This window comes from Carassius auratus, chromosome 47 (assembly GCF_003368295.1).
Source record: "Carassius auratus strain Wakin chromosome 47, ASM336829v1, whole genome shotgun sequence".
Classification (NCBI taxonomy): Eukaryota; Metazoa; Chordata; class Actinopteri; order Cypriniformes; family Cyprinidae; genus Carassius; species Carassius auratus.
In genome coordinates this window covers 4,734,329-4,761,695 of record NC_039289.1, presented here as the reverse complement: position 1 = coordinate 4,761,695, position 27,367 = coordinate 4,734,329, and the positions used below count along the sequence as shown (strand labels likewise).

At 36.5% G+C, this 27,367-nt stretch overlaps 1 protein-coding gene across 6 annotated transcripts in view; it reads left to right on the top strand.

Moving 5' to 3' along the window:
* Positions 1-27,367, top strand: part of patj (PATJ crumbs cell polarity complex component) — a 95,299-nt gene that overhangs the window by 52,333 nt on the left and 15,599 nt on the right. For all 6 annotated transcript variants that reach the window (XM_026235830.1, XM_026235829.1, XM_026235828.1 and 3 more), the window contains 3 exons: positions 21,173-21,369; positions 24,248-24,339; positions 26,955-27,027. In XM_026235830.1, the coding sequence (XP_026091615.1) occupies positions 21,173-21,369; positions 24,248-24,339; positions 26,955-27,027 (362 nt within the window). The remainder of the gene's footprint in view (positions 1-21,172; positions 21,370-24,247; positions 24,340-26,954; positions 27,028-27,367) is intronic.

Below are 27,367 nucleotides of genomic sequence, written 5' to 3'. Positions count from 1 at the left end.
AACTGGTTTTTGCCATGAATGTACCCATAGATGCTGGATTGGCGTTAAGAAAAAAATAAACCATAACAATATATATATAAATGAGTAATGCAAAGTTTGTCACCAATATAAAATAATGCTGTATAAGATATTTTGCTGCAAATAATTATTATAAAATATACTTTTTAATTCATAATATTTTAGTTTATAATTCATAATATTTAATTTATATATAACAGCAGTTAAAATAAAATAAAGGGTAATGAAAAATTTGGCACAAAAAGTTAAATGGAATTATCAGTCATTATATATTTATGCATATGTATTTATTTATTTATTTACTCCTGTGCCTTTTATTTTGAAGAATAGCCATGCTGTATTTTTGTGATGGTAACTAGTGTTGGGTGATATGGTAATTTTTCACATCGTTGTATCGCCAGCCTGTGAGATTGCAGATACATGATATCGTGCATGGGTGGGTGGTGCTAGAGAGAGACTATCTGTACCTGTCATAGGCTATTTCAGAACAATTTGGTGTTTTAAATTGCATGCAAGAGGGAGCGCGTGGAAGCACCACTAATATAAATAAAATAATTTTTTTTTTTTTTAAGTTAATTATACAGACTCTAATCCTCAGTTATGTGTGTGTGTGTGTGTGTGTGTGTGTGTGTGTGTGTGTGTGTGTGTGTGTGTGTGTGTGTGTGTGTGTGTGTGTGAAGTGTGGTGCTGAAGTGAAATAGTGTAGCAATTTGATGATAATAGGTGAATTATAATAGGCCACTGAATAATAATGATAATCAAATACATTAATAGTAGAATGAGCCTAATATCATCTTGACTGTCGACAAAGACATCTGCATTCCTGTCGTCTATATCTCTGACTATCATCTGTCTGCACTACCCTAGATGTAACAATGACTTTCTATTTTTGGTTCTTTTGAAAAGAATCTATTGTAATGCGTATGTAATAACGGTGTGAAACAGAAATTATGAGTTCTGAAAGAAGGGTTTCAGGATAGCCTCCTCAGATTTCATGGAGTTGCTCAGACTGGCCCTGAATATTTCATTGGCTGCTCTAGTTTTCACGTCCAGGAGAAATAAGTCATCCCCTGAAGTCTGCGTATCGCTGAGCAGTTTTGCCAAGTATGTATTTCATTCATATTTAGATTAATAGAGTGATACAATGGACTGGTCCTGCTAGGTGGAATTTTACAATGAAGGAAATGTTTGTGCAGCTATGACAATAATACTTTTCCTCCAGTGAAAAAAAAAAGTTAAACACAATTTTACCTCAATTCTCTGAAGATGAATGGTCGGGTACCAACGTGTAGTCTGACATGTTTCTTGTCCACAGCGCATTTTAGAAGTCGAAATCGGACACTGCGACTGTCCTTAAATCATGTAGTCTAAACTGGGTTTGGGAGAGCCGATACCGATCAGTTTAAAAAATGCTTGATCGGTCCCAATCTCGATCCTTGAGATGTTTAATAATAAGCGTTTATAGTTTATTAGGGCCCAAGAGGGCGAAGATAACTATTTTTTTCCTTAGGATTATTCTTTTTCTTCATTATTATTCTTTTTCTTCAAGGGTTTGGTGCCTTTTAGGGCCCTTAACATGTTCAAAAAACCTTGAAAATTGGCGCACAAAGTTATGATAATTTAATTAATAATAATAGTGTAGTAGTCATTTTGAATGTATTGTAAATATTTTTAAGTCCAATTCTCTTTAACGAAAAAGATTGAATATTCTTTTTTGTATATATATCCTACTATACATTTTCCAGATGATTTCAGGTAATTTCTTCTTGTGTCTTAACAGCGAATCCTTTTCAGCTTCATGATCTCTCTTCTGGTTTTAGCGAAGGAACGTGATTCATCATTCTGGTAAATTGGCGAGCCGCCCCTGTCTTCTTCAGCCCGGCCTTAATTAAGAGCCATAATGGAGCAGAGCTAATGAGAAGTATTCTCTGCAGTGCTGCTCTCCAGTGTTATCTCTTCATATATGGAGCGAGCGCTGAGTGATCAAGGAAACCTTGTGTTACGGCTGAAGTGTTTAGCTTTGTCTTCTCGTTCTGAAATATCAGTGGCTATTTCTTTTGCCAGCTCTTTGTCGTCTCTTTTTTCTTGCCTTCTCTGGGTTTCTTGGTGCCAGAATGTGAGTGGCTCTTCATGTGTTCTGTAGTGGAGGATTTAGTTTAATGCACTGAATATTGTTATGTATTAGACAGCTGCTGAGTACTTGACAGCTTTTCTACATATATTTAAGGCAGAATGCCTTACCTCAGCAGTCCTTTGTCTGAGAAGGTGGTATAATGTCTCTAAAGCAGATTGATGAGCAGGACAGCATTAGATTGTCTAGCAGTGACTGTGGGAAGGTTTTTTTTTTCGGTAACTGTTTCATGATATGATCGCAATGCAACACGATATCATATTTAGATCGCGATTGAACCCATGCCAGAGGGACAAGAGAGACCCCATGCAGAGAGTTTTCATTATTTTATGACTTTTCTGACCGTTTGAATGGTCTGATAAACTTGAATGAAATATGTGACATGATTGACCTTATGTGATTTTAGTTTCAAATTTGGTTGACTTCATTTAATCGTCAATAAATTATATTTAGGTGTGTGTGTATTTGCATTTTAGCTGCATTCTGCCACCTAGCTCACTAGATAGTCGCAGTGGACAGTGAAATATCCATAATAGTTCAATACTAGTGTGTAGAAAATACACCCGTGTGAAACTGATTGTACACTATTAGGATCTGCTAACCTCAATGCAGCTATCATAAGCAATTAGACATCGAAGAAGGTGAAAATAATATGTGTGTTTTTCTTTTGCAGGCTAGAGAAGCTGACTGTTGTATGGCCAGGGAGTCCCCAATAGTAATCTGTATTCTCATCATGAGAGCTGAGGAATAAAAAGTGTCATGGATTCCTCTTTTCTGTCATTTCCTCATTGCTTTTGTTCTGTGGGAGCTGGTGAGAGTTGATGTGTCTTTCATGGGCGAGAGGTTGTGGGATGTAGTGCGGTCTCAAAGTGGTTGTACGTCTTTTTGCTTGGTGATCAAGGTTGGTTGTACCAGGGTTATAGTGCGTTACTCATTTTCCAAAGAGCGTTTCCTGCTGTGGCTTCTTGGGTTTTCGGTGGCGTCTTGTCTTTTGCATTTGGCTCTGGGTGGTCTGTTTTTGTTCAGAGCGTTGCAGTTGTTCTTTATAGATGACTATTTTCCATACACTTGTTCATGCCCTGCTGAGAAGATCAGCTTGGACCAGTGTGTTTCTGCTGGTTAAGCTAGTTAAGGAGCTCAGGATGGACCTAAATACATTTAATTAAAATGTATTTATTTTTGTTAACCATTTTATATATGTTTATATTAAATTTAAGCTAAAAGAACACCAGTGCTGGTCGGTTCAACAGGGAAATCTATCCTTAATACAAAATAAAAAATAGCAAAAAATAATCACTAATATTTTTATATGTTTCCATGACTTACTTGGACAAACTTCCTTTTGTTTTCTCTGTTCTCCATTTAACTTCTTCATTTTGAAGTAGCCTTATTTATATATTTATTTTTTGTTGCATTTATTGAATATCTGCATACAGTATGTCCAACTAACCATTTTGGGAATCAGGGGAAATACTGATATAGATTTGGATTGTCATAACCTCTGTGCAATTGGGAAACATATCTATTTATTCCTTTTTTATAATAAAATTTTGTTCTTATATTTAAAAACAATGGAATAAAATGTAATAATTGAAGTAATTTTCACATTATAAAGAACTCCTATTTGCTTTTGTTTGCAAAGCACTGATTTGAATAAACCATTTTACCTCACCTCAACTTGTGCCGGTGTTTAAAAGTTCTTCACGATTGATCACTGTAGACATTTTTTCCTTTCAAAGTCTACCTTCTTGTGTTCCAGACACATTCAGCTGTTGTTCTCATGTGAAGAGGCTGGTTTGAATCCAGCCAGCATCCCGTTCTGGTCAATAACAAGCGTTTGCCGTTTCCCTTTCCAAAGACCTACTTGAGTATGCCAACCACACCACTCTCCCGTTCCCTTCTAGGTGACATCTGCGCAACAGGCCTCTTCCCAGTATGATTTTTGTTTTAGTTGGATGCTATGTCACAGGATTGAGATAGGGGAAGTAAGAAAGAGGACTGGCAGGATGCTCTAAAGTGTCCCACACGAGAGGCGAAATTGAGTTTACACAGGGGACTCTCACATACAAAGGCCCTGTCAATCAACATAGCCCATCCATCATTTATACAATACTGCTCCGCTTAGAAATACAAAAGAAAACGGTTTCATTTTAAGAAAGTCTTTGGTATCCACCATCAGGCAGTCAAAACATTCACTCCCTTAATATAATTCATAATGTCTACCAAGAATGGTAGTCATATATATATGTATTTCTGTGTGTGTGTGTGTGTGTGTGTGTTCTGTGGTAATCAAAAACTAAAAATCAAAAAAGCACTTAAAAATGTAAATTTATAATTATGAAATTATTATATCAATAAAACATTTACAACAACGTATAATAGTCATTGAAATGCTTAAATTATTATTTGTAAAATTAGACTTAACAGTAACAAAAACTTTTAATCTCAAATAATATTTTATGTGTTATGTAATTTCATAATTGTATTTATTAAGTATCGCTTTTAGGTTTAAACTGAATAAAGTGCATTAAAGTAATCTAGTTTTGAGTCAAAAATGGTTTTCTGTAGTAATCGACAACAAATGCTGTTGTTGAAGAGCTTGATGGAACTGGGAGCCAATGATTCTGCCGGAAGTGAAACAAGATTATTGTGGCCGTGCAGGCTTTGTCTTGTAGATCAAGTGCCTCCTTAGAAGCAGTGGCACAGAAAGAGATGTCAAGAACGCCTTTTGTGATACAGTGCCTTTCCCGTTGCTCTCTGAGCAGAAGAAAATGCTCCTCGATCCATCAGCACTGGTTCAGAGTCAGCCCTCGTTTATCTGGAGTGGGACATTCTGATCTGGGACCAGAGATGGAGTCGTAATTACCATTGGGTAATGCTACAGTTATGAGGCTGCTCCAGTCAGCCAATAATATCGCAGACACACACACTTATGCACAACCTTCAGCGTGCTGCCAGCAATGTTAATACTATCCCTGATAGCCCTGGAAGTCTCCCAGTTACTTGATTCTTTGTCTAGTGCAGATACTGCTGATACATTGAGCTGTGGTGTTTGTTGTGGAATCTAGAGTTCAAATCCAGTTCTCTCTTGATATGATTTCCTGTACTTAACGTCTGTCTTATTGAAGTTCTCATTTTTTGGTTGCGTATATTATATTATTGTTTTGTTTTTCCAGCCTGGAGAAACCAAATATAGTTTCTTCCTCTAGTTCTGTGTTTTTTGCGGCCAGCGCTGTCTGTGTAGTTGTGTATTTAGGACAGTTTCCTTCAAGCAAGCGGGTCAAGGTCAGTTATTCCAGTGTTTTGGAGTGAATCCCCAGCACTGTTTATTGAAGCAGTCTCTGGCGCTGTCCCAGTTTCCTCAGCCCTCGTCTCATTCCCAACACACACTTACCTGAGCAAAGATTTGGGTCTTCTACCCAAGCAATCGCTTCTCTCTCTCTACCTGTCAACTAAGACACTATGGTTGGTCTTATCTGCACTGGTATGATTTTTGCATTGACTTGTATTAAATTTGTTAAATAAGTAGTCACTTTTGCATTATTGTATTTACGTAACTTTCACTTTCTCTCAATGGGAGATTTGATTTTGGCAACTATCACACAAGTTTTGTGTGGCTTCGTTTTAGTGCACAGTGACTCGCCAGATCCACCAATTGGATGAGGTTTTAAAGGTTAGAATGGTTATCATGACTTCCACTTGTCTCTAGTGAAGGGTTTGGGACTGTGCACGTTCTTTTGATGCCATCAACCAATTATTGTTGCCTTGGCATCGTATTTACTATATAATTATTGGCTCAAAAATGCACTATAGTCGAAAATAGTAACTACTGTTTAAAACATGCAGTAGTTTACCCATTGCTCAAAAAACAGACTCATCAGTGTTAACAAATTTTAGGTCCATTTCTAATCTGCCTTTTATCTCCAAGATTTTGGAAAAAAGTGTGATTTCCCAGTTACAAAGTAATTTAGCTCATAATTCAATTTGCAAAGCCATTCCACAGAGACTGCACTTTTGAAGGTTCTCAATGATATTTTAATATCCGGTTATTCAGATGATTCTGCAGTTCTTGTGGTCTTAGATTTAACAGCCGCTTTAAGTACATTTGACCATGCTGTTCTCATTGATCGATTAGAACATTGTGTTGGTTTAAGAGGTGTTAAGATTTTGCAAATAGGAGTTTTTCAGTCAAGATGGGTGAACATTACTCAAGTAATGCTTTTTCACCCTGTGAGGTTCCTCAGGGTTCTATTTTGGCTCCTTTGCTTTTTTTCTCTATATATGCTCCCTCTTGGTTTATATTTTTAGAAAACATGGGCTGTTTCACTGTTATGCGGACGACACTCAGGTTTATCTGCCTGTTAAATGAAATTCTGTGGGTTGTGAATCTCTTATGGCGTGTTTGGTAGATGGGAAGACTTGGATTTCATAAAAGTTTTACATTTTTTATTAAAAGGAAACTGAAATTATTGTTTTTAGCTTGGTTTCACTTTTGATGGCCTAAAGTTTGACCGTCAAATTAATTCAGTTGTCAAAACTTGCTTTTTTCAGCTGTGTACTTTCTAAAGCAAAAACCTTTTCTTTATTTTAAACATTTTGTAAAAGTTATTCACGCCTTTACTTTATCTAGGCTGGATTATTGTAACTCACTTTATTTTGGAATTAGCCAGACATCTTTATCCCATCTACAGATTGTTCAAAATGCTGCGGCTCGACTCTTGAGTGGGGTTAAAACGAGGGAGCATATTACTCCTATTTTACGCTCACTACACTGGTTGCCTGTTCATTTTACAGTAGATTTAAAAAATTTTGCTCCTTGTTTATAAACCTCGAAATGATTTGGCCCCTACATTTCTATGTGAGTTACTGACTGATTATCAACCCAATAGATCCCTTCGGTCTTCCAACCAGGATCTATTGGTTATTCCTAAATCAAGGCTGAAGTGCAGGGATGATCGTGCTTTCTGTACTGCTGCCCCCAGGCTTTGGAACGCCTTACCACTCTACATTAGACAAGCTCCTTCTGTTGATAAGTCCAGACTAAAGACATTTTTATTTTCTAAAGCATATGGCTGATGGGATATTTGTATGATTTATAATTTGTATTGTTTGTTTGTGTGGTTTTCTGTTTTTAATGACTTAATGGAAAGCACATTGGTCAACAGAAGTTGAAATTAATTGTGCTATATAAATAAATTGTCATTGCCATTGATAGTCAATTGTGTGTATCAGGACAGTGTGCAGTCAGTACTCTCTTTATCTGTAATGGTTTTGTTTGGGTGCCTGAAAACGCGTGCACACTCAAGACTACCGCTGTGTTCTGTTTGCTGGCATAAATTGTGTATACAACATAAAACAGCTCCAGGTGATTTTTTTTTCCCCCAGTGTCCTTGTTTAAAGAACAAAGCTTCTGTATTCCTTAAAACACCAATTAAGGGCCAGAACTTCACAGTTCTTCCTTGTTGCACTATGAAATTCCCCATCTGCCTGAAAGAAAAGTAATCAAAGACAGGAGGAAAACTTTTTCTCAAGCATCGTTCTGTTTCTCGATTTGTCTTCCAGCATCCCCACCGATAGTGAGACGTAGACGGCATCAGTCGCCTTGGGTAATCAGTCATACTTTATAGTTTTGATCAAATGAATCTTTTAAAGGGATAGTTCAATCAAAAATGTAATTTTTCTTCCATACAGTGAAAGCCAGTGGGGTACAGTGGTGTTTTGAACTTAATTACCTCTCAATGTATCGACAAAAAACATTCATTTTGCGTTCAGAGGAGAAAAGGAAAATCATACTGGTTTGAAAAAACACAAGGGTGATGACAGAATTGTTTTGAGACCAGCTATCCATTTGTGTGTGTGTGTGTTATAGTCTGATCTTGCCTGCTGTGTATTCACGAGCTTCAGGCAGACTTGAGTGAGCTGTCTCGGTCTCTGTGATAATGAATTAACCACACTCATTCAGTTAAACACCCACTCTCTCACTTTCAACTCCCCATCCTCTACCGCTCAAACCTGATCTGTCCGCGTAATTCACTTGTTTACCCCTCCCATCTCGCTCTGCTTTCATTGTTTGCGTCATGGAAGACAGAGCCTGGATCTCTTTCCACGGTCACCGTTTGGCGTCAGCAGGGACGTCTTGACTCTTTGACTAATGTGATCTTCAGGTCAGTGGTATTGAAAACGTTGTAATGGTCCCAATGAGGTTGAACCGTGGCCTCTATGTAGCCATTCATCAAAGAAAAAGAAACCTGTGGTGTGTGAGCAATTTGTAATGGTGAACAATATGCCAATACATGTTGTTACAGCTGCAGATTTGCTCTAAATTATTTATGAAACTGATTGCCACTGGCGTACATGTCGTCTTCTGGTACAAACCAATTGTAGGGTTTTGCAATCTTCCTGGATTGAGCAATTCGTCCTACTTGTCCTTCGTCACATTTGTCCTTTAGTTTTGGTAAGATATTCAGTTTGTTTAAAATGTATCATAGCAGTTTCACACTGGAGGCTAGCTACAATATAGAGTTTCTTAGAACATCAAAGGCCAACAAGCTTTATTTATTGACTTAAACCTGCCTGATGTAGGAAGTAAATAGCTCATATACTTGCAGGGCTCTCAGTTTTTTAAACTGCGCTTCAGTGAAGGTGTAATGGACTTGAAAACCAAGCCATTTCATTGTGATTGGTTATTCCTCTTGAATGCCCAGCTAATTTAGTGCCAAGAGGAACAAGCACTAAAAGCGGTTCAAATCAAGTCTCACTAAGAAAGAACTTTCCTAAAATGAGTAAGCAGCTTGATGCAGTAAAGAAAACACTGACAAACCTTTAATGTATGGAAGTGTTTTTGCTATTCGAAATTTGTCACTGGGATGCAGACAAACGGTTTTGTCGCCGTCTGCCAGTTCGATTTGCCCCTGAGAGTGACGCATATTAGGCACGCTAGAAGAGAGCGAAGCTACTTTCCACTCTGAAGTTGAATTGGCAATTGGCGAGTCTTATTTTGCGACAAATTGTCCTCCGCTGACTCAAGCCTCCGGCTGTTCACATGTGGGAAAGAATAATAACTCTCTAGCAGCGGCATTAACTGGAGTGCTAGTGTGTGTGTGATGGCAGGAGCATTAGGAAAACGGCAAGGATTGGCAAGTGATACTTTGATCAATATGCTATTATGTGCAGAAAATGCAAGAGGGCTGAGGATCGACCCCTGACTCCCTCCCTTATCAATTGTACATGCGAGTAAATGTTGTCGTACAGGAATTTACAATTAGTCACCACTTTCCTCGCACAGGAGCATTTGCATAACATTTCTCTCATCTCCTAATGACTACACGGGCATTTTGCATAATTTATGCACAATGTTAGGAAAGGTTAGACAAATCAAGACGGGGGACAGACAATTTAGATTAATTATTTAAACTAAATCAGGTTTAGCTTCCCTTGATTTGTATATACAGAGGTTTTAGGGAGAAAATTACACGGGAAAGGGAGGGTTAGACACACTGAAGCGTGTAAGTGTGTGTGTGTGTGTGTGTGTGTGAGACTGAGCGTGCACACACACACACAGTGCAGCGCTGCTCTCCTCACCGCTCAGTGTGTTCAGAACGAGCACCCATGCCGGTTCTCACAACACCATGACTTCTCACCTCTGGTCAGCCTGGCTAACGGCGGCACGCCGCTGACAGACACAAGGACATATGGATACCGTGAGCTCTGTTGTGGAGGTATTCTAAAGGATGGATCATGGTGCCAGGTCAGTGTCCGATTCGTCATGCGCTGTTGCACGACAGAAGGGACAGTGTGTGTGGCAGTGTTTAACCTTTGTGTTGTGCATGCACCTGTGTGTGTATGTGTTTTCATGCTTCCTAAAGCACAGCAGGGTTGAAGTCAGAAGGGAACAGTGCACAAACGGGATGGTTCGGACTCTAGCAGGTTTTGCCGCACATACACTTTGTGCTGTGTGTTGGGTTTTGTGAACAGTACCTCTGCACTTTTACAAAGCAAAAATATTCAGATAAGGTGACTTTCTCTGCTTGTCTCTCTCTTTCTTTCTGCCTGTCTGTTTTCCTGTCTCTTTCTCTTCCTGCTTCTGTCTGAACCTGTCTGTTGCTCCACCTGTTTGTCTCTCTGTCTTACTGTGGATCTGTTTGCCTGTCTTTCCATTTTTTGTATCTTCTTTTGTGCCTCCCTCTTCCCCTACCTGCTCTTCTTTTTCTTAGTCTTGTTCTTCCCTCTGCACGTCTCTCTCTCTCTCTCTCTCTCTCTCTGTTTATCTTTCTCTGTCTGACTTTTTCTCTTTCCTTCTGCCTGCATCTCTCCACCTCTGCCTGTCTCTCTTCCTCAGCTCTCTCTCTCTCTCTCTCTCTCTCTCTCTCTGTTGCATAGGGAAGCACTGTGTAAAACATGCATTTCAGAAATGTATACATAGCATTTTCTCAAAGTTAACACCCTGAGCAAAGGTCTCTCTCTCTTTCCTGCTCATTTTCCCTAAACCTTTTCTTTCTGTACCTCAGAGTACTATAATTCATACACTGTTACGCTGTTGGCTATTGTGTCTCACTGCATACTCATGAAAGTGTCATTTTGAAATATGAGTGTGTAATGATTGAGATATTGACCCCTCTCTTGCTCTTGCTCTCTCCCTTTGTAATCATTGTTGAAGTGCTTGTCTTGTGATATTAGAGCGTCAGTCAGTTGTAAACGTTCATTGCACAGTTTGTATGTGTATCACATAAAAGACTTTAAATTGCAGGAATGAGCTCATTAAAGCAACATGCAAAAGGATTGTAAAACCTGAAAGCACATACAATGTGAGGACCAGCCAATGGTCACCATAAGGACAACGCAAGCTAAAGGCTTAATTAACATACAGTACTAAATGTTAATGAAAATGTGTAAGCGCAGAAAGGTCTGTGTGCACATTTGAAGTAGGGTAAGTAAAAGAAATATCCCCAATATTTCCATAATAGGAAAAACAAATGTGTGTACATGTGCAAGGGCTGGATGTAAATCAAACCCACAATGCACATTAAGGGTAGGCATGTATCCTTAGGTTTATATGGTTGATCATTCAGACCATATAATATAATTCTGCAGTGTGTAACATTTTAAAGATAAGTTGTGTCTGAGCGCTGCATCCCTTTACGATCTTACAGTAGCCACACACACTGTCTCTCCCCACAGCTCTGTGCCTTGGTGTTTACTTATGTAAGCAGCTGCCGTCTAAGAGAGCATATTGACTATCATAGAACCTCATAACTGCCTGATTTGAAATGCTCTACATAGGCAGCAACTCCACATGGGAGACTCTCAATTGATTTGATGTCAGCATGTTGCTATATCATGGGGTGAGACTCGAAGCATAAACATGCAGTGCTAAGTGATGAAATAGTGATCAAATAATAATTAATAATCAATACCTTTCAATAAATTTAAGTATTTATGATCGGTTTTGTCCACCACAATGGTAAGGTCACCTGATATATGCAGTTCTGTCTTTAGTTGTTTTTGAAACCGAGCAATCCTTCCATGTTGCAGACAGGTTTCGCACAAAAAGGTCATTTGCTGTCCCCTTTTGAGACCCCTCAGCCCCCCTTGAAACCCAGTCGTCACTTGATTCTGGAGTATTTATCACATCCGGCACAGCACAGAGGGCCTAAGCTGCATAATGATGATAGAGTGAAATAATGTTTGACTAAATGTGTCATTTTGTTCTAGAGAGCATATGATTGGACAAAAATCTGTGTAGTGCAGGATGAGTCATCAGTTATTTTGGTCCGTTTTCTCTGTAGATTTGAAATGTGTAACTGCTAAAAGTAACTTTAGTCCACTTCTAGAAGTGCATTAGCACCTAGATGAGCTCAAAACTAGTAGACATGGACTACGAACATGACACCGTGGGAATTTGAGATGTTTTTATTTTTGCCTTCAATTGGGTAAAGTGCTGGCTGGTTGATTGTTTAGTAGGGGTGAGTGGTTAGGAGTACGTGTGCACTGATTAGACTGCTGGTATGAATGCACTGCAGTAATGGTGTATCTCACCAAGTTACAGATAGACAGTGACCAGTACAATGTGTACGTGAACAAATGAGGCTGCAGAAAGAAAGACAGACACTGCAGTGCTAGGGCACACACTCACGATGTGAGCACTGCAAGACAAAAATGCTCCGTTTATGAAAGTGCTGTAAAAGAGTGTTTGGTGCTGCAGGCAAAATGCAGAGATTTCACACACATCAAGAATTTCTGTATAGACAGAATAGACTATAACCAAAGCCAGCCACCTGGGGAACTATACTTTCGCTTTTGCTTTTTTCATCTGCTTTGCATCTGTTTTTGCTTGTATTGTTTCAGCAACATGTTTTAGATGAACCAATATTTCCTTGCTCTACCATCAGGTAGTTTAACTAGTCACAGGATTTCTCACACCTATTTCAGTTAATTGTAGCGCTAGACTAACCAAATGCAATTCCAAACATAATGACTGTTTTCAAACAGGTTTCAGTCTCTTACTGGTCTGATAGACGGATATGTTAAGGCTTTTGCTATGCCAGGCTGGTTGGAATTCTCAAACAAACAGATCAGTGTTTACTTGGTAATCAGTCTCTGCATATTAATTATTTTAACATACAGAACATTTACACATTTTAACTATTTAAATGCTTTCTTACTCTATATCAATTACTTACAGGTAGAGTGTGTAGTTTTCAAACAGGTTTCTATCTCTTATTGGTCTTAAAGACAGATAGCCATGCCCCAAACTCACACCATTGGTTGAGCTGCTGTTGCTATGCCAGGCTGGTCAGAATTTTCAAAACAAAAAGATCAATATTTTGACAAGCAGTCACTTTCAAGTGTATTAACCTATACCGTATTTTTCGGACTATAAGTTGCACCTGAGTATAAGTAGCATCAGTCCAAAAATACGTCATGATGAGGAAAAAAAACATATATAAATCACACTGGACTATACATAAGTCGCATTTATTTAGAACCAAGAACCAAGAGAAAACATTACCATCTACAGCCACGAGAGGGCGCTCTATGTTTTCAGTGTAGACTACAGTAGCACTGAGCAGCATAGAGCGCCCTCTCGCGGCTGTAGACGGTAATGTTTTCTCTTGGTTCATGTCTCTTAGTTCATTTCTCTTGGTTCATGTCAAATTAATTTTGATAAGTCACACCTGACTATAAGTCGCAGGACCAGCCAAACTATGAAAACAAAGTGTGACTTATAGTCCGGAAAATACGGTACATGGTTTACTTAGAGTGATTTCTGCATGTCAGTTGTTTAATCATAAAATAAATGTTCGCTTTTTGACCAATCGCAAGCTTTCTTACTCTATGTAAATTACACAAATTTCACAAGCCTCATCAACTGGAATTTCAACCATAATGACTGTTTTCAAACAAGTCTCTGTCCGTTCATTGGTCTGACAGACTGCGCCCCAAAATCACACTATTGGCTCAGCCCGGTTTGCTACGCAAGGCAGGTCAGAATTCTCAAATAAACATAATGTTTTGGCAAACAGAGCCACAGTCTTTTGCAGGTGAATCAACTTACGCACAGTTACTTAGTTGTTTCGGCATTAAAACGTATTTTATTATAGAGAAAATTTACAAATTTACACAACCAATTACAGTTTTTCTTATGCTGACAAAACAACATGTTAAATGTTTTATAGGCGTGTTTGTAAGCTTGTGCGCACCTCACACACATCTGCGTCATGTCCCTCCACTCAGGCGTGGCCCATCAGATTATCCCACCTCCCCCCAGCAGAATTCAATCTGTGGGCAAATATTGAATTATCCCAAGCTGCACCTGCACGTCCCTCTTGATTATAACCCTCCCTGCACACACCGCTGCCTTATCAACATCAAAGACCGATCTCACCTGTTTACCAGACCCATTTGGCTCTCGGTTTGAATAATTAATGCAGATTATAATTATTTTTCTGCCTAAAATGTTCTAGTGTTAGACTTCAAAGGCAACGCCTTCCAATTGTGTTATGCTAATTACCTCCGTGTGGCCTTGTCATTGATTTCTGTCCATTCAACACAGCCTAGATAAAGCAAAATGAAAATCCCTTGAGGTTAAACCCTTCCCATAGACCTAGATGTATTTGTGGGAATATGCAACAAGCAAGTTTAGCTACTAATGATGTTGTTTAGAGTTATTGTTGGTAAGAGGTTGTTTGAGCGTTTAAAGCACAGGCTATAATTTACACACTTGTGCACCGGCAATGGCATTGAGAGAAAAGAAAGAGGGTGTCAAATTTATTGTTTATGATAAAATTAAAATGGATGTAAATTTTTACCTTTTTGTGTTGCAGCGTAAAGTTAAGTTTTAAAATATTGAATATTTTTATTTATTGTAGTATTTTAGTATGTTTTACATTTTCTTTAAATGCTTTATTTAAAAAAAAATACTTTTAGTATTTAATTATATTATTGTTTTATGTTACTACATTAGTAAAAAAAAATATAATTGACTTCCTATAAGATCATAAGCTTTTAAGCACAAGCCCTATGTAAACAATGTATCTGCCATTACTCTAACATAAAATGACCCGTACTGCCCATGCCTAGTGTGCGCAGATGTTGTTCCTCAGCGTGTTTGGCAGGGGAAATTACAGAGCCACTTTTTTGAAGGCAGTTTTAGTGCATCTAAAAATAAGACTATAAATAGGTGTATGTTTGTACAATGGAAAGAGACACAGAAGGGGATTGAGCGCTCCGAGCAAGGGGACCTGTCAGAGATTATCATCATACAGTCCAGTAGTGTGTGTGATATTGCATTGTTCTTCATGTAATAGATATTTTGTTTGTTTTTGTAATGACATCTCTTTGTTGTTGTGGTAGTAGTGGTATGGTGCAGTGTTTAAGATCTCAGCTGATTGTAGATTGCAGGATCGAACCTCTTCGGAGACCAATGTGTCCTTGAGCATGAAAATTGATCTCAAGGTTTCTGAATGAGGAACTGAATTTGTATGCATACATGTATGATTTATTTATTTATTTAGAGTTGTTCTATAATTTATATATATATATATATATATATATATATATATATATATATACTATAAGTGTTTAGTAAATTTATTTTATTTATACTCTATTCAGAATTGTTCTATAAATTGTAAAATATGTGAAAATATTTACAATATGTATTTAGTTATATTTTAATTTTTTATATATGAATAATTCTTACAATATAAAATCATATACTGTATAATATTATAAATAATGTATAAAAAATAAATATAAATACAAGTTTATAATAAACAGAATTCATAGCAGTTAAAATATGAAAAAAAATATTTTTCAATTATATAATCACTTTAAATTATATATAATATAACATTTAAATAGTATCAATTATAACATAAATATATAGTATCTAGTATTTAATTTTCGAAATACCATATTATCTTTCTATATTTCTCACCATATTTTTGGTGGTTTTATTTAGGTTTTCTAAAATATTTATATTTTAGGAAGGGGGTCAAAAAGCTGGTGTCAGAAAGTTTTGAAATTCCTGCGTTAGGCTACATCTTCCTTCCCTAGTGTTTGGTTGAACATGGAAATCAAATATATCCCAGCCCCTCATTCATGTTTTCCTCTTCCCACAGTACAGCTCCTCAGTGCTTTCTAATTAAAACAGCAACAGCTGGCCTGCCTCTGGATTCGCTTCACACGTCTTTAGCTATCCTAACAATAACGTGCCAGTCGAGGCGAGCTTGGAGGTTGGCACTTACCAGTCAAAATACATATCTGTGAATGTCCTTGAAGGGTTTCTTCCACCCACACAGTTTGTAAGTGAGTAAACGATGCTCAGAGCTTTGTAGCTCCTCAGCAGCCCTTTGAGAGAGAGATGAGAGTTAACAACTGTTATGATCTGTACAGATGCAGCAATGCAATATATAGCCTTGATTTGAGCAAGCAGATCGATTTGAAGGCATCAGCCGTGAAAGAAGGTGGTAAGGAGTGATGTGATCTCCTGAGGCTTTGATAAAAGACTGCTGTTCTGGAATCACACCACTGCAGACAGAGATGTTCTTCATTTAGAATAAGACTCCTTATGAAACCTTGGATTCTAAATAAGCAGTTTGTATTACACCGCTTTACAAGATTGCAGTTATGTTACTGGGAGAAAACTACATGACTACATGCAAGCAGTGGTTCCTAAACTTTTCAGTCTGCAGGTTGATGTTATTTTATATTATTATTTTATTATATCTTTGTAATGATAATTTTGGTGCGCGAGTTGCATATTTATCAAAACATTGTCTGAAGATACATGACAAATAAGGAAATTTATAATGAGAAATGTTCAAACATTACGAATCATATTGGTTGCAGGTGGTTTTACAGACTTAAAAAAAAAACAAATTCATTTTTTTAAGTCATATTTTTTATTATTTAATTGCTAATGCATATTTCCTCTTTTTTTGTTTATGATTTAGTACTACTGTTTAATGATAGGTAAAAATTGATAGCCTGAATGCACTGTAAGTCGCTTTGGATAAAAGCGTCTGCTAAATGCATAAATTTAATTTAATTTTAATTACATTTAAATGTAATCTTTAGCAAATCTTAAAATGAAATTTTGTGATGCCTAAATTCTAGCATTAAAAAAATAATTGATTTTATAAAAAAAAAAAAAATGTTGTTATTGTTGATTTTGTTTTTTAGAAAGTTAACATTTCCTGATCATAAAACTTTTCGTGTTGTCATAATTGTTAATACACTTATTATTCACTTTATTATTCAGTAATTCAGTGCACTAGTGTATGCCTCACAAAATGGAAAAAGCTTTGTATTGCCTCTTTGTTTTAAGTCCCTTTGGATAAAAGTATCTGCTAAATGAAAAATGTTGATGAATAAATTAAGGTAGGCAACTGCTGATATAGAGAATGAGCACACACAGTACTGGAACCACAGTAAAATCACATTTTAATAACCTATTGGGGTCCATGCCATACAGAAGAGTATTTCTTGAACAAATAAGACTATAGGGAGACACTGTGCTATTGAGTTTCTGTGCTGCATTTGTGGTTGAATAAGGCCACGTTCCCTTCTCATTACTGTAGTTTATGCAAACCGTCTGGCATGCAAAGTCCTTGAGCTTCCGCCAGTATCTCTCTGCCACGTATTCCCCCTCTGTGAAGATGGAGGGCGACCCGTGATGAGGGTCTGGACAATGATGAATGGCCAGCATTAGCAAAGCGCTCTCTATTTTTCCCTCGTTTTCTCTGAATGATGCCCTGATGGGTCACCAGATGCCAGTTTGAGCACCTGGTCAGTCAGAGTTCCTACCTACTGATTTCCTGGATCGGTCTATAATGTGTTTGTATGTGTGTGTGTAATATATATACAAGTTAAGAAGTTTACAACATCCACCAGCAGAAACTAGATCGTAAAATCAGGGAAACCTCAACCCTTTGGTCTCTGCCAGTCGATTCTGCTTGCTGATAATAACTAGCCAGTGCTGCATGCGTAAGCTGCTACGTGATTCATAATCTAATCAAGATTGTCCTCAAACACCTCTCAATCTGAATAAAATCTTGGAGATGACCTTCACAGCCCTCAAGGAGACATTTCCCTTGTTTCTCCTTCAGTAGATGGTGCAACGGCCTCAAGGTCATTCAAATGTTAGGCAAAATGTTAGGTTTGCTTTCACTTTAATCTGAGTGTTATGGAGCAACATACTGGATCAATAAAATGGCAGGTTTATCTGAATGCATAATGAAGCCTCTTAATTATCATGCTATCAAGGTTTCAGATGATAGTCGAACCTCTGACTGTATGTCAGCATAGATGCTAAGCTCAGTCAGTTTTAAAAGTGCTGTAGTATAAACCATAATTAGGATTTCTATGTGCATGTATCAAAGTGGATTTGAACCTAAAATCTTTCATACTCAGAACAGAAATGTAAACTATTGGTGATGATCGTGTGGTAATTGTTGAACCACTGACCTCCAAAAGTTCCTGGTGTGAGATGTAGGAAATAAGTAATTAAATATTAAATGTCTCAAGTTCAATTTGAACCCTTGTATTGGTTTGTAAGAATGATTGCTCATTCAGAAAGTATAATGAGAACACATGTAACAAAGTAGTAAAGATGTAGACCAATACATTACATGCATATTTGACAGAATATGTGTTCATCACAAAAGTAAAAGATTATATTATTAGTAGTGCACCAAAAGGAAAATTCTAGTGTGAATTTATTCTTAAAGGCAGTGTAGGTGAATTGGTTAAAAAATAAATTATATGTTTGTTGAAAGTCGCTAAGTTAAGTGATGTAAATGTATTTCTATGTATTTGTTTTATCTGTAGACTATGGAAGCCCGTTTCCGCCACTGAATAAAAAATAAAACGAGGTAATTGCGACTTTTTATCTCACAATTCTGACTTTATAACATGCAATTGCAAATAAAGTCAAAATTGAGAGTTATAAACTCGCAGTTGTGAGTTATAAAGTCAGAATTCCGAGATATGAACACTTTTTTTTCACTGATCTGCGAGTTTTGGCCTGCAATTCTGACTTTATTTTTTCTCCCAGTTGTGAGTGCATATTTCACAATTCCGACTTTTTTTCTCAGAATTGCAAGTTATAAAGTCAGAAATGCGAGATACAGTATGAACTCTGAATTGCGAGTTTATATCACAATTCTGAAAAAAAAGTCTGAATTATGAGAAAAAGTCGCAATTATTATTATTATTTTTTTATTTAGTGACGGAAACAGGTTTCCATAGCGGACGATATATATTGGACAACCATTAAATGTTTGTCCAATCATATTCCTTAGTCCAAGGGGCTACAATATGCTGTCCTGCCTGTTCTCTTTGTTCTGACAGGAGGTACAACACTCTCACTTCATCCATCTGCCAAAGTTTAATGCTACTCCTACAGTCCTAAAGCTTTTAATTCTGCCTCTCGCATGGTAGTAGCGCTCTCTCAATGAGCCCCCAATGAGCTACTACGCAGGAAAAAGCAAACGGGGATGAGCTTTCATGATTCGAAAGGTCACAGACAATCGACAGCTGTGGTTTTAATCAAAATGACTACTGAAACTTGCACTTTAAAGAGCCACGGTAAGTGTCACATGGGATTATTGAAGTTTGGAAAACATTTTAAAGGGTAGGAAAAAGTTGTTAAAAGTATATAACATCTTCACCGACCATCTGATTAAGATTATCAAATGTTCCCGATGCTCGAGAGTCCAGTCCGTCCCGGCTCAGCCCCCATTTCAATCACAGCCATATAATACAGACTTCTGAGAGATGCGAGACTTTCACTTTTGTCCCCTTTGCAGGAAGCGCCTCAGGATGAACCAGGCCTAGTTTTGATTTGAGCTTGTTAGGTCAACTAAGGGCTGATTTGTTGAGATTAATATGCCACGGTTTAAAATGTTATGGCGATTAAAGCTGCAGGCTCTGCTCTGTCTTTCTCTCAGCCGTTTATCGGCGGGTGGCCATGAATCGATTACGTGAGCTCTGTTAGTCTCGATGTAATATCACATGAGCCGTGAGCTGTAAAAGATTCAATTCCTTTCTCCACTCAACCTGGAAAATCTCTAACACCCCAAATGCATCGGTTTTTTCATTCTTGTCAGAGAAAAAATTTAATTAGTCTACTCAAACCTCGGCAATCAAAAGGGCTCTAGAAATTCCTGTCTATGTAAAGCTTGTGGACATTTTTGACTTGTTAGTTATTTCTAAGTAATATAGGTCACGTGGTAAAGTTTCAGGAGTGTTAACCGCATCTAAATACGGGAGGGAATCATTTTGTATGTCAATGGAGCAGAACTCACTCTCGAAACTATGATGATTGACACCATGGTATCTTGCATGTTTGGTATACTCAATTTAATATTACAATGACCAAAGACTCGTTATGTTCAGCTATTTTTCCTAAAGCACCTTCGACAGAGATGTCATGTTTTGTTTATGTTTGGAAGGCTGCTTTCTCAGAGCGCACTTTTGAAGGGTTGCCATGTCCACTCATTATAACCAACACTTATTAAGCATCTTTGGGATTGATAATTGGGCTCGGCTCATAAACTGATCCAGTTTATGTAGTTAATGAAGTAGGTCACTCTGTTTTGGTATGTGGTTTATTTTCAAGATAGCACAGTTGGATTTTAGTTTATTATGGGCTTGATTTATTAGATTTTTTTTCTTTCTATTATGATCTTGCAACAGTTATGAGTCGAAAACACACCCCTTTGATTCATTACACCACACATACAGAAAAGACAACTAAACAACTCGTTTTTCAGTTTGGTTCCATACACACAGTGTAGAATTTATTTACATTCGGTTGTCACTACCTGCGTTTTTAAAGAGTCAATTCGTTTGTAGAATGCAGTTGTCACTTGCTTAAATTACTGAACTGTGTATGTAAATTAAATTAAAATTAAATTTATGCATATAGCAGATGCTTTTATCTAAAGCGACTTACAGTGCATTCAAGCTATCATTTTTCACCTACCATGTGTTCCCGGGGAATCGAACCCACAACCTTGTGCTTGCTTGCTTGCTAACGCAATGCTCTACCAGTTGAGCTACAGGAAAACTATATGTATGTACAGAATTGAATTAAGTTCTAAAAGGTAAATTGACCTTTTAGTGAATTTATTTGCATTGTATACCTGGCCATAGACATGGCAAATTATCTTATGGCATTCAAAATGACCTTACGTTGGGCGTCACATTTGGCGGCCACTGCATGCATTAAGTTAGATTTGGATTGGTCTTAAGTTAGAGCTAGATATGGTCACTTAATGTGTAATTTCAAGCCATGCTAGGCTTAGTTCCCGAATGACATACCAAGGACGTTCTCATAATTAGACAAGCTTTGCTCACTGAGCCTTGGGGCTTTTCAGATTGTGTGTCAATACGGTTTACTGACGTATAGACATTCGTGCAAACAATACCTTTATCTTTGTCCTCTAGGAAAGTAATTGCTTTTGTTTCCAGTCATATTCCCTATCAGACATGTCCTTTCTTCTGGTTTGTGTTTAGAGGTGATCAGGCAGAGGTATGCGGATCTGCCAGGAGAGCTGTTGATCGTGGAACTGGAGAAAGATCGGAATGGCTTGGGCCTCAGTCTGGCCGGGAACAGGGATCGCTCCTGCATGAGCATCTTCGTGGTGGGGATCACCGTCGGAGGACCGGCCAGCCGAGACGGGCGCATCATAGTGGGCGACGAACTGTTGGAGGTGAAACGCGCAAACACACTGTCAAGTGATTGAGTGATGGGGGTCGATTTGTTGAGGTGGGGCTTGGAGAAGGTGAACATCTTCAACTTTTAGAACAGTATTTATTTAAATAAAAAATAAAAAATCACATTAAATTATTTGTTTATTAGCGAAATTATAATTGATACGCATTGGTTAATTAATCAGTAGCCAATAATAATATTAATGTAATTATTAATGTTATATTTTAAAGTATAATAATTATTAATTACGGTTTTATGATATTAATTTTTATTAATGATGTGACTTACATATTCTTACTTTTAATTGTCATTTATTTGATCAGTCTATCATATATCTATCTATATGTTTTTACACTGGAAAGAAGTTACTTGTGTATATATAAAATATAGGCTGCTCATTATTTATTTAATTATATATATTTAATATCATATATAATTAATATTAGTCAGTGACTTATATTGCTCAATTAATATAAATTATTAATAATAGTACAAAATATGTATTAAAACAGTGTTCCTGGCCTTTTTTACAAAGTGACTCTTACATAGCTCCCAGTGAGGAATTGTGGGTCAGTTCTCAGGATTTAGGATTTAGTTCTCTCGCTTTAATTTTGTCTTTCTCTAGGTAATAGCCTTTTCCTCTCGAGCCCCTTGTAATCCAAAGGAAGAAATGGTTGTTTCCATCAAATTCATTCTTATTCTGGTCTAATGCTGAATGAAGCATGGTGCTCAAGGGTCGTCTGGGTCAGTCTCATACAGGCAACATCTCTTTGAGTCTCGAGGGACGTGGTGGTCAGGCTGTCTGTTTAGGATGTGGATCAGTGGAATCCTCCATCTCTGTCTTTATCTGTTTGTATCTGTTCCTGAGCTATAAATGTGCAAACGAGAGAGTAGGGTTTTACCTCATATGGCCAGATGAATTTCAAATGAAGCCACCTGCCCTCAGTTTCACTATCTCTGTCTGTGTTTTATCGCTTTCCCTGCCTTCCTCTTCTACTCGCTTTATCTCTCCAAGTGTTTCTCTAACTCTTTCAACCCCACAGGCTCACCATAAGACATAATTCATTGCGAGGTGAAACACTGATAACGCCAGGTCACGTTCATGTTTTTATACATGGACTATTTTAATGTTTTTATTAATGACTTTGAATTGAATTGGCCAAACCCCACAGGAAGTTGAGTTTGGATTTTTAATTTTAACTGAATTTCCCTATAAATATAGAACTTTGTGACAAAATGTGAATAAAAAAAAAAAAAAAAATTAAAAAAAAAAAATATATATATATGTATGTATATGTATATGTATATGTATATATATATGTATGTATATATATATATATATATATATATATATATATTTATATATATATATTAATATTATATATATATATATATATATATATATATATTAAAAAAGCTAATCCACAAATTAATATTTAATCAGTTGATTATATAATTTTTAAACATTTTGGTGGATGTATTTGAAGCATAGAATAAAAAAGATAATTTAAATATAATTAGTAATGTTTATTTATGACAAATACATTTAAATACAGTTTTGTACAGGTAATTAAAAATATAGTCTAATATTTCTGGAAATAACACAGTGTGTATATATATTATGTTTATGGGTAATTCATGCTTAATGAAAAAAAAAAAATACTTATAAAAAAAAAAAAAAACTCAGCTGGTCCTCCATATTGCCTCATCCCACAATAAATTCCCTGATCTTTTCCCTTCTAGGTGGCACATTGGTTTCCACGTTCATTTCCTCCTCAGAATTGCCTATCGATTTAGTAATTTGGTCGACACGAATGCCGTATTTCTATGTGGAGTTTGGGGCCAGTGAAGCCGTGCTCACTGACCTTTGTCTAATATCCATCTCCATTAGTCGTGAACACACTGCAGCATTAGTCACCATCCACTAGTGCTCCTGCTTAATGATTCTGTCTCAGGTGATTGGAGACTAAAGTCAAACTGTCTCAAATACCTGTTCGCAAACTCAGATCTGGCTATTCGTAAAAGGTTCAGCAGAGCAATCTCTAACCAAAAAAAGTGCCATGAAATTATCACAGGTTTTGGATGTGGTTCTCTGTTTTCAAATGTTGTTGTCCATGTTATTTGTCAGATCAGACACACAGAGTTTTCCAAACTTATGATTTTGGATGAAATTTATATGAATATATGTGGGAAAATTAACATTTTAGGTTTCTCAAGTTTCTTAGTTTTACCTTTTTAAATTATAGTTTTTTTTTATTTATTTTTTATTTTATTTATTTTATTTGTTTTTATGTCCATATCCACCACGTTTATTGATTTTATCTTTTTTGTTTTGAGGTTTGGTTTAGTTTAGTTTATGTTGTTGTTGTTTTGCCATTTTACCTTTCGTATTCCCTTGTTTTTCTTTTTTTGTTTTGTTGCCATTTCCCCCAAGTTTCTCATTTTACTACTGTAAGTTTCGTTTTTTGTTTTTGTTTCTCAGTTTCGCCTTTTGAAATCACACAGTTTATTTTTTATTTTTTGTTTATTTGACAAAAAAATCTTTTTTATCTTTTTTTTTATATTTTGTTTTTCTTTTGTTTGTTGCCAATTCATCCAAGTTTTTAAATTTTACTTTCTAAAATTTTCACTTTCTTTGTTTGTATTTTTGTTACCATTTTCCCCCAACTTTCTCAGTTTCACCTTTTAAATTTCCACACATTTAATTTGTTTTTTGGTTGTCATTTTTGCCAAGTTTCTAAGTTGTAACTTTTTTTTTTGGCCATTTAAATTGATCATTAAATGTTCTAATACTACAGTGTTTATCACTTGACAGTTTTCTTTGACAAGTCTTGTTTTTTGTCTTGTGCTGACAGAATTTTCTGTGCTTCCATCAGATAAACAACCAGGTGCTGTATGGCAGGAGCCACCAGAATGCATCGGCCATAATAAAAAGCGCCACTTCAAAGGTCAAACTTGTCCTGGTCAGGTAAGAGACCCTCAGAGACAACCCTCAGCCTGCTGTCATCTGCTCATTACTAAGAAATGACTCTCATTTCAGCTTTATCAAGAATTCTTTAGCTTATTAAAAATAATGAGATCATACATTTATTATAATGTGTTAGTGTATTCCTCCAGAGTTTTGAAATGTGTGATTAATTGCACCAAATTCAAAAATAATATCGTTATTAATTATTGATTCATTTACAGCTCTAATATTTATAACAAGCTCGAAATGTTGTGAATTATTGTCACTGTCTTCAGCTTGAATCAGCATGTTCACAGAAACTGCCGTTCTTTCCTCTTTGCGATTACGCAAGCCAAGCAATCTCACTTGCCCAGATACAAATGAATTGCATTTTTTTTCTCCAGTCCAAACTCCTTGATCAAGCTGAAAACCCAAGGCACCGTGGCTAATTAGGATCATAAAGCAGGCTTTTTAAGGAGGCAGTGGCAGTCTGTGTAGGATTGTAAGCAATCTGAGTCAGTGCCAGCACTTTCGTTAAACATTTCCATCTGAAGTGAACATGCTTTAAGAGAAAGCCATTTCTCTGGGTCCAAATGTAAATGCAGTTATGTCTGTATATTGGTTGTTAACAAATACGTAATTTTATATATATATATATATATATATATATATATATATATATATATATATATATATATATATATATATATATATATATATATATAATTAATTTTAATCTTTCAGTTTTCATGAGCAGTAATACATGAGTTGAAGCGTACTCTCTCTGCATATCAGACAAAAAAGTATTCAAAATTACTATGTCTACTCAGAATTCCATAAGAAATGAATATGGGTCATTTCGACCCCATTATACCTTCTTGGGTTAGTGATGCAAAAAATAGTTTTTTTTCTGATCATATAACAAAGAAATATTAATGATAGTGGGGGAAAAACTGTTTTGGAGTTAACATGTCCTTACATCAATATATAGTGTGTGATATGTGTGTAATAAACTGGAACTGTTGTCACCTATAAAACATTTTTTGAAAGAATTAGAGGATTGTTGCAGTGCAATACATGGTTATAAAACAGCACAGCCAATAAGTTAGTCATAAACGAACACTTACTCTGTCATTGTAGGTGTAATCATAGACTTATCTGTTTCTGTTCATATCTTGTGTTTTATTAGTCTATTTGTTAGCTTGATCTTTATTTGACTGGTTGTTTTGTCTGGTTTCACTGATAACGGCTGTGTAAAGACACCAGTATCTCCTTGCTGTCTGCAGATAATTATCAAAAGTCCAAGAAATATGACGGGCAGCTCAGATTACGTCTATCAAAACAAATTAACATGCTACTGAATGGGAATAGATTTGCTTTAATGGACACACAGTTTGCATCTTTTATTGCGACAGTTTGGTCTGTAATTGATACTGTTCGGAAAGCCCTTATAAAGGATTTATATTATGTCAAAAGTCATTCAGCGACACATGATGGAATGCAATAGAAAATAGCATGTTGCCATGGGAAGATTCTGGCCAGTGGTCAAGACTGAACCGTGTCCACCTGTTGTTACAACTATGGTGTGTGCTAACGTAAGGATAAAGAGCTTGAGGAGGATGGTGATCAAAATGAGGAGTTTACTGGATAACGAAGGAGATTACAGACGATATACACAACACATTAACGTCATAACTTCACAATACTACATCAGGTTAACATTCAAATAACAGCATTATACAAATACAATCACGGAAGAGGAAGAACTGAACAGAACGGGTGTTTGATCACACAGGAGGTAATGAGGGAACTGGAGACAGGTGGGAATCAATCAATTAACAAAACAAGAACAGGAAGCCCAAATAAGGAAACAGAGTTTATAAACGTAACACCTGTGCCACGAATGGGAAAATAGTGGCCAGTTTTCAAGTTGTCTAGTGAGGGGATTTCATAGCTGGACAAAATCAATACTAGTTAGTTCTGATTTGGTGTTTTTGATCTTCATTCAGAAGGGGTTATTTGGAAACAAGCTGTGGATTGACCGTTTCTGAGTCAACCTTACCTTGAAAAATAAAAAACACATAACCTGTAAGGAGCGATATTACTGGTAAACCCTAAGATCTTGAAAAAGAGGCTCTGAGGATTCATGGCGCAACATCTCAATTTATCTGGCCCATCATTCCTTATCGATCTGAGTGGAGAAAACTGCCAAGAGCCGTGTGGGAACATGAGAAGTAGAGAGAGAGCGGCACCAATTTTGGCGTCGTTGAAAGGATGCGATTCATTTTTCTCAGTTAAGCCTTGTGCGAACATTGCCATTGATTTATAAAGTATTAAAAACTACTGTGGAAATCAACGGCTGTCGTCAACTTACCCTCATTCTTTAAAATACCTTTTCTGTGGCCAATAGAAAGAGGTTTGAACGAAGAGAGGTTGATTAAAAGATGACTGAATTTTCTTTTTTGGGTGAACTGTACCTTTAAGATGTTTTGCTGGTGAAAAAAAAACCACCATCGTGATTCTGTGTGAATGTTTTTGTTTGTTTGTGGAAAATTGACATGCTTTATACATTTGTGCTATTGCATCGAATTTCCTGTAAACAGACCTTAACATTAGATCTTTTTGTCTGTTGATAGGAATGAAGATGCTATCAATCAAATGGCTGTCGCTCCTTTTCCTTCCCAGGCTTCCTCATTCTACTCCAGTGAGGTAGGGTACATTATGAATAGCCACATTTGATTTTGTGTTGGATTCAGTGTTTTTGTCCTAACTACCAGCCAACGAGTACAATTATGAACACCATGAAAACTATACCAATACATACTTTACTTAACATGAATGTTACATATATTATGCTTTTTTTGTGGGGTGGGTGGGGGGTGGGGGTTAATAAAAAAAAAAAAAAAAAAAAATGTAATTTAACTGAATATTGAAAAACAGAGATAATATATTTAATATATTAATGTTAAATTGTTGAGTAATTATATTATTGCATATATTAGATTAATCTGCAATTATTTATTTATTTATTTATTGAATAAATTGCCTG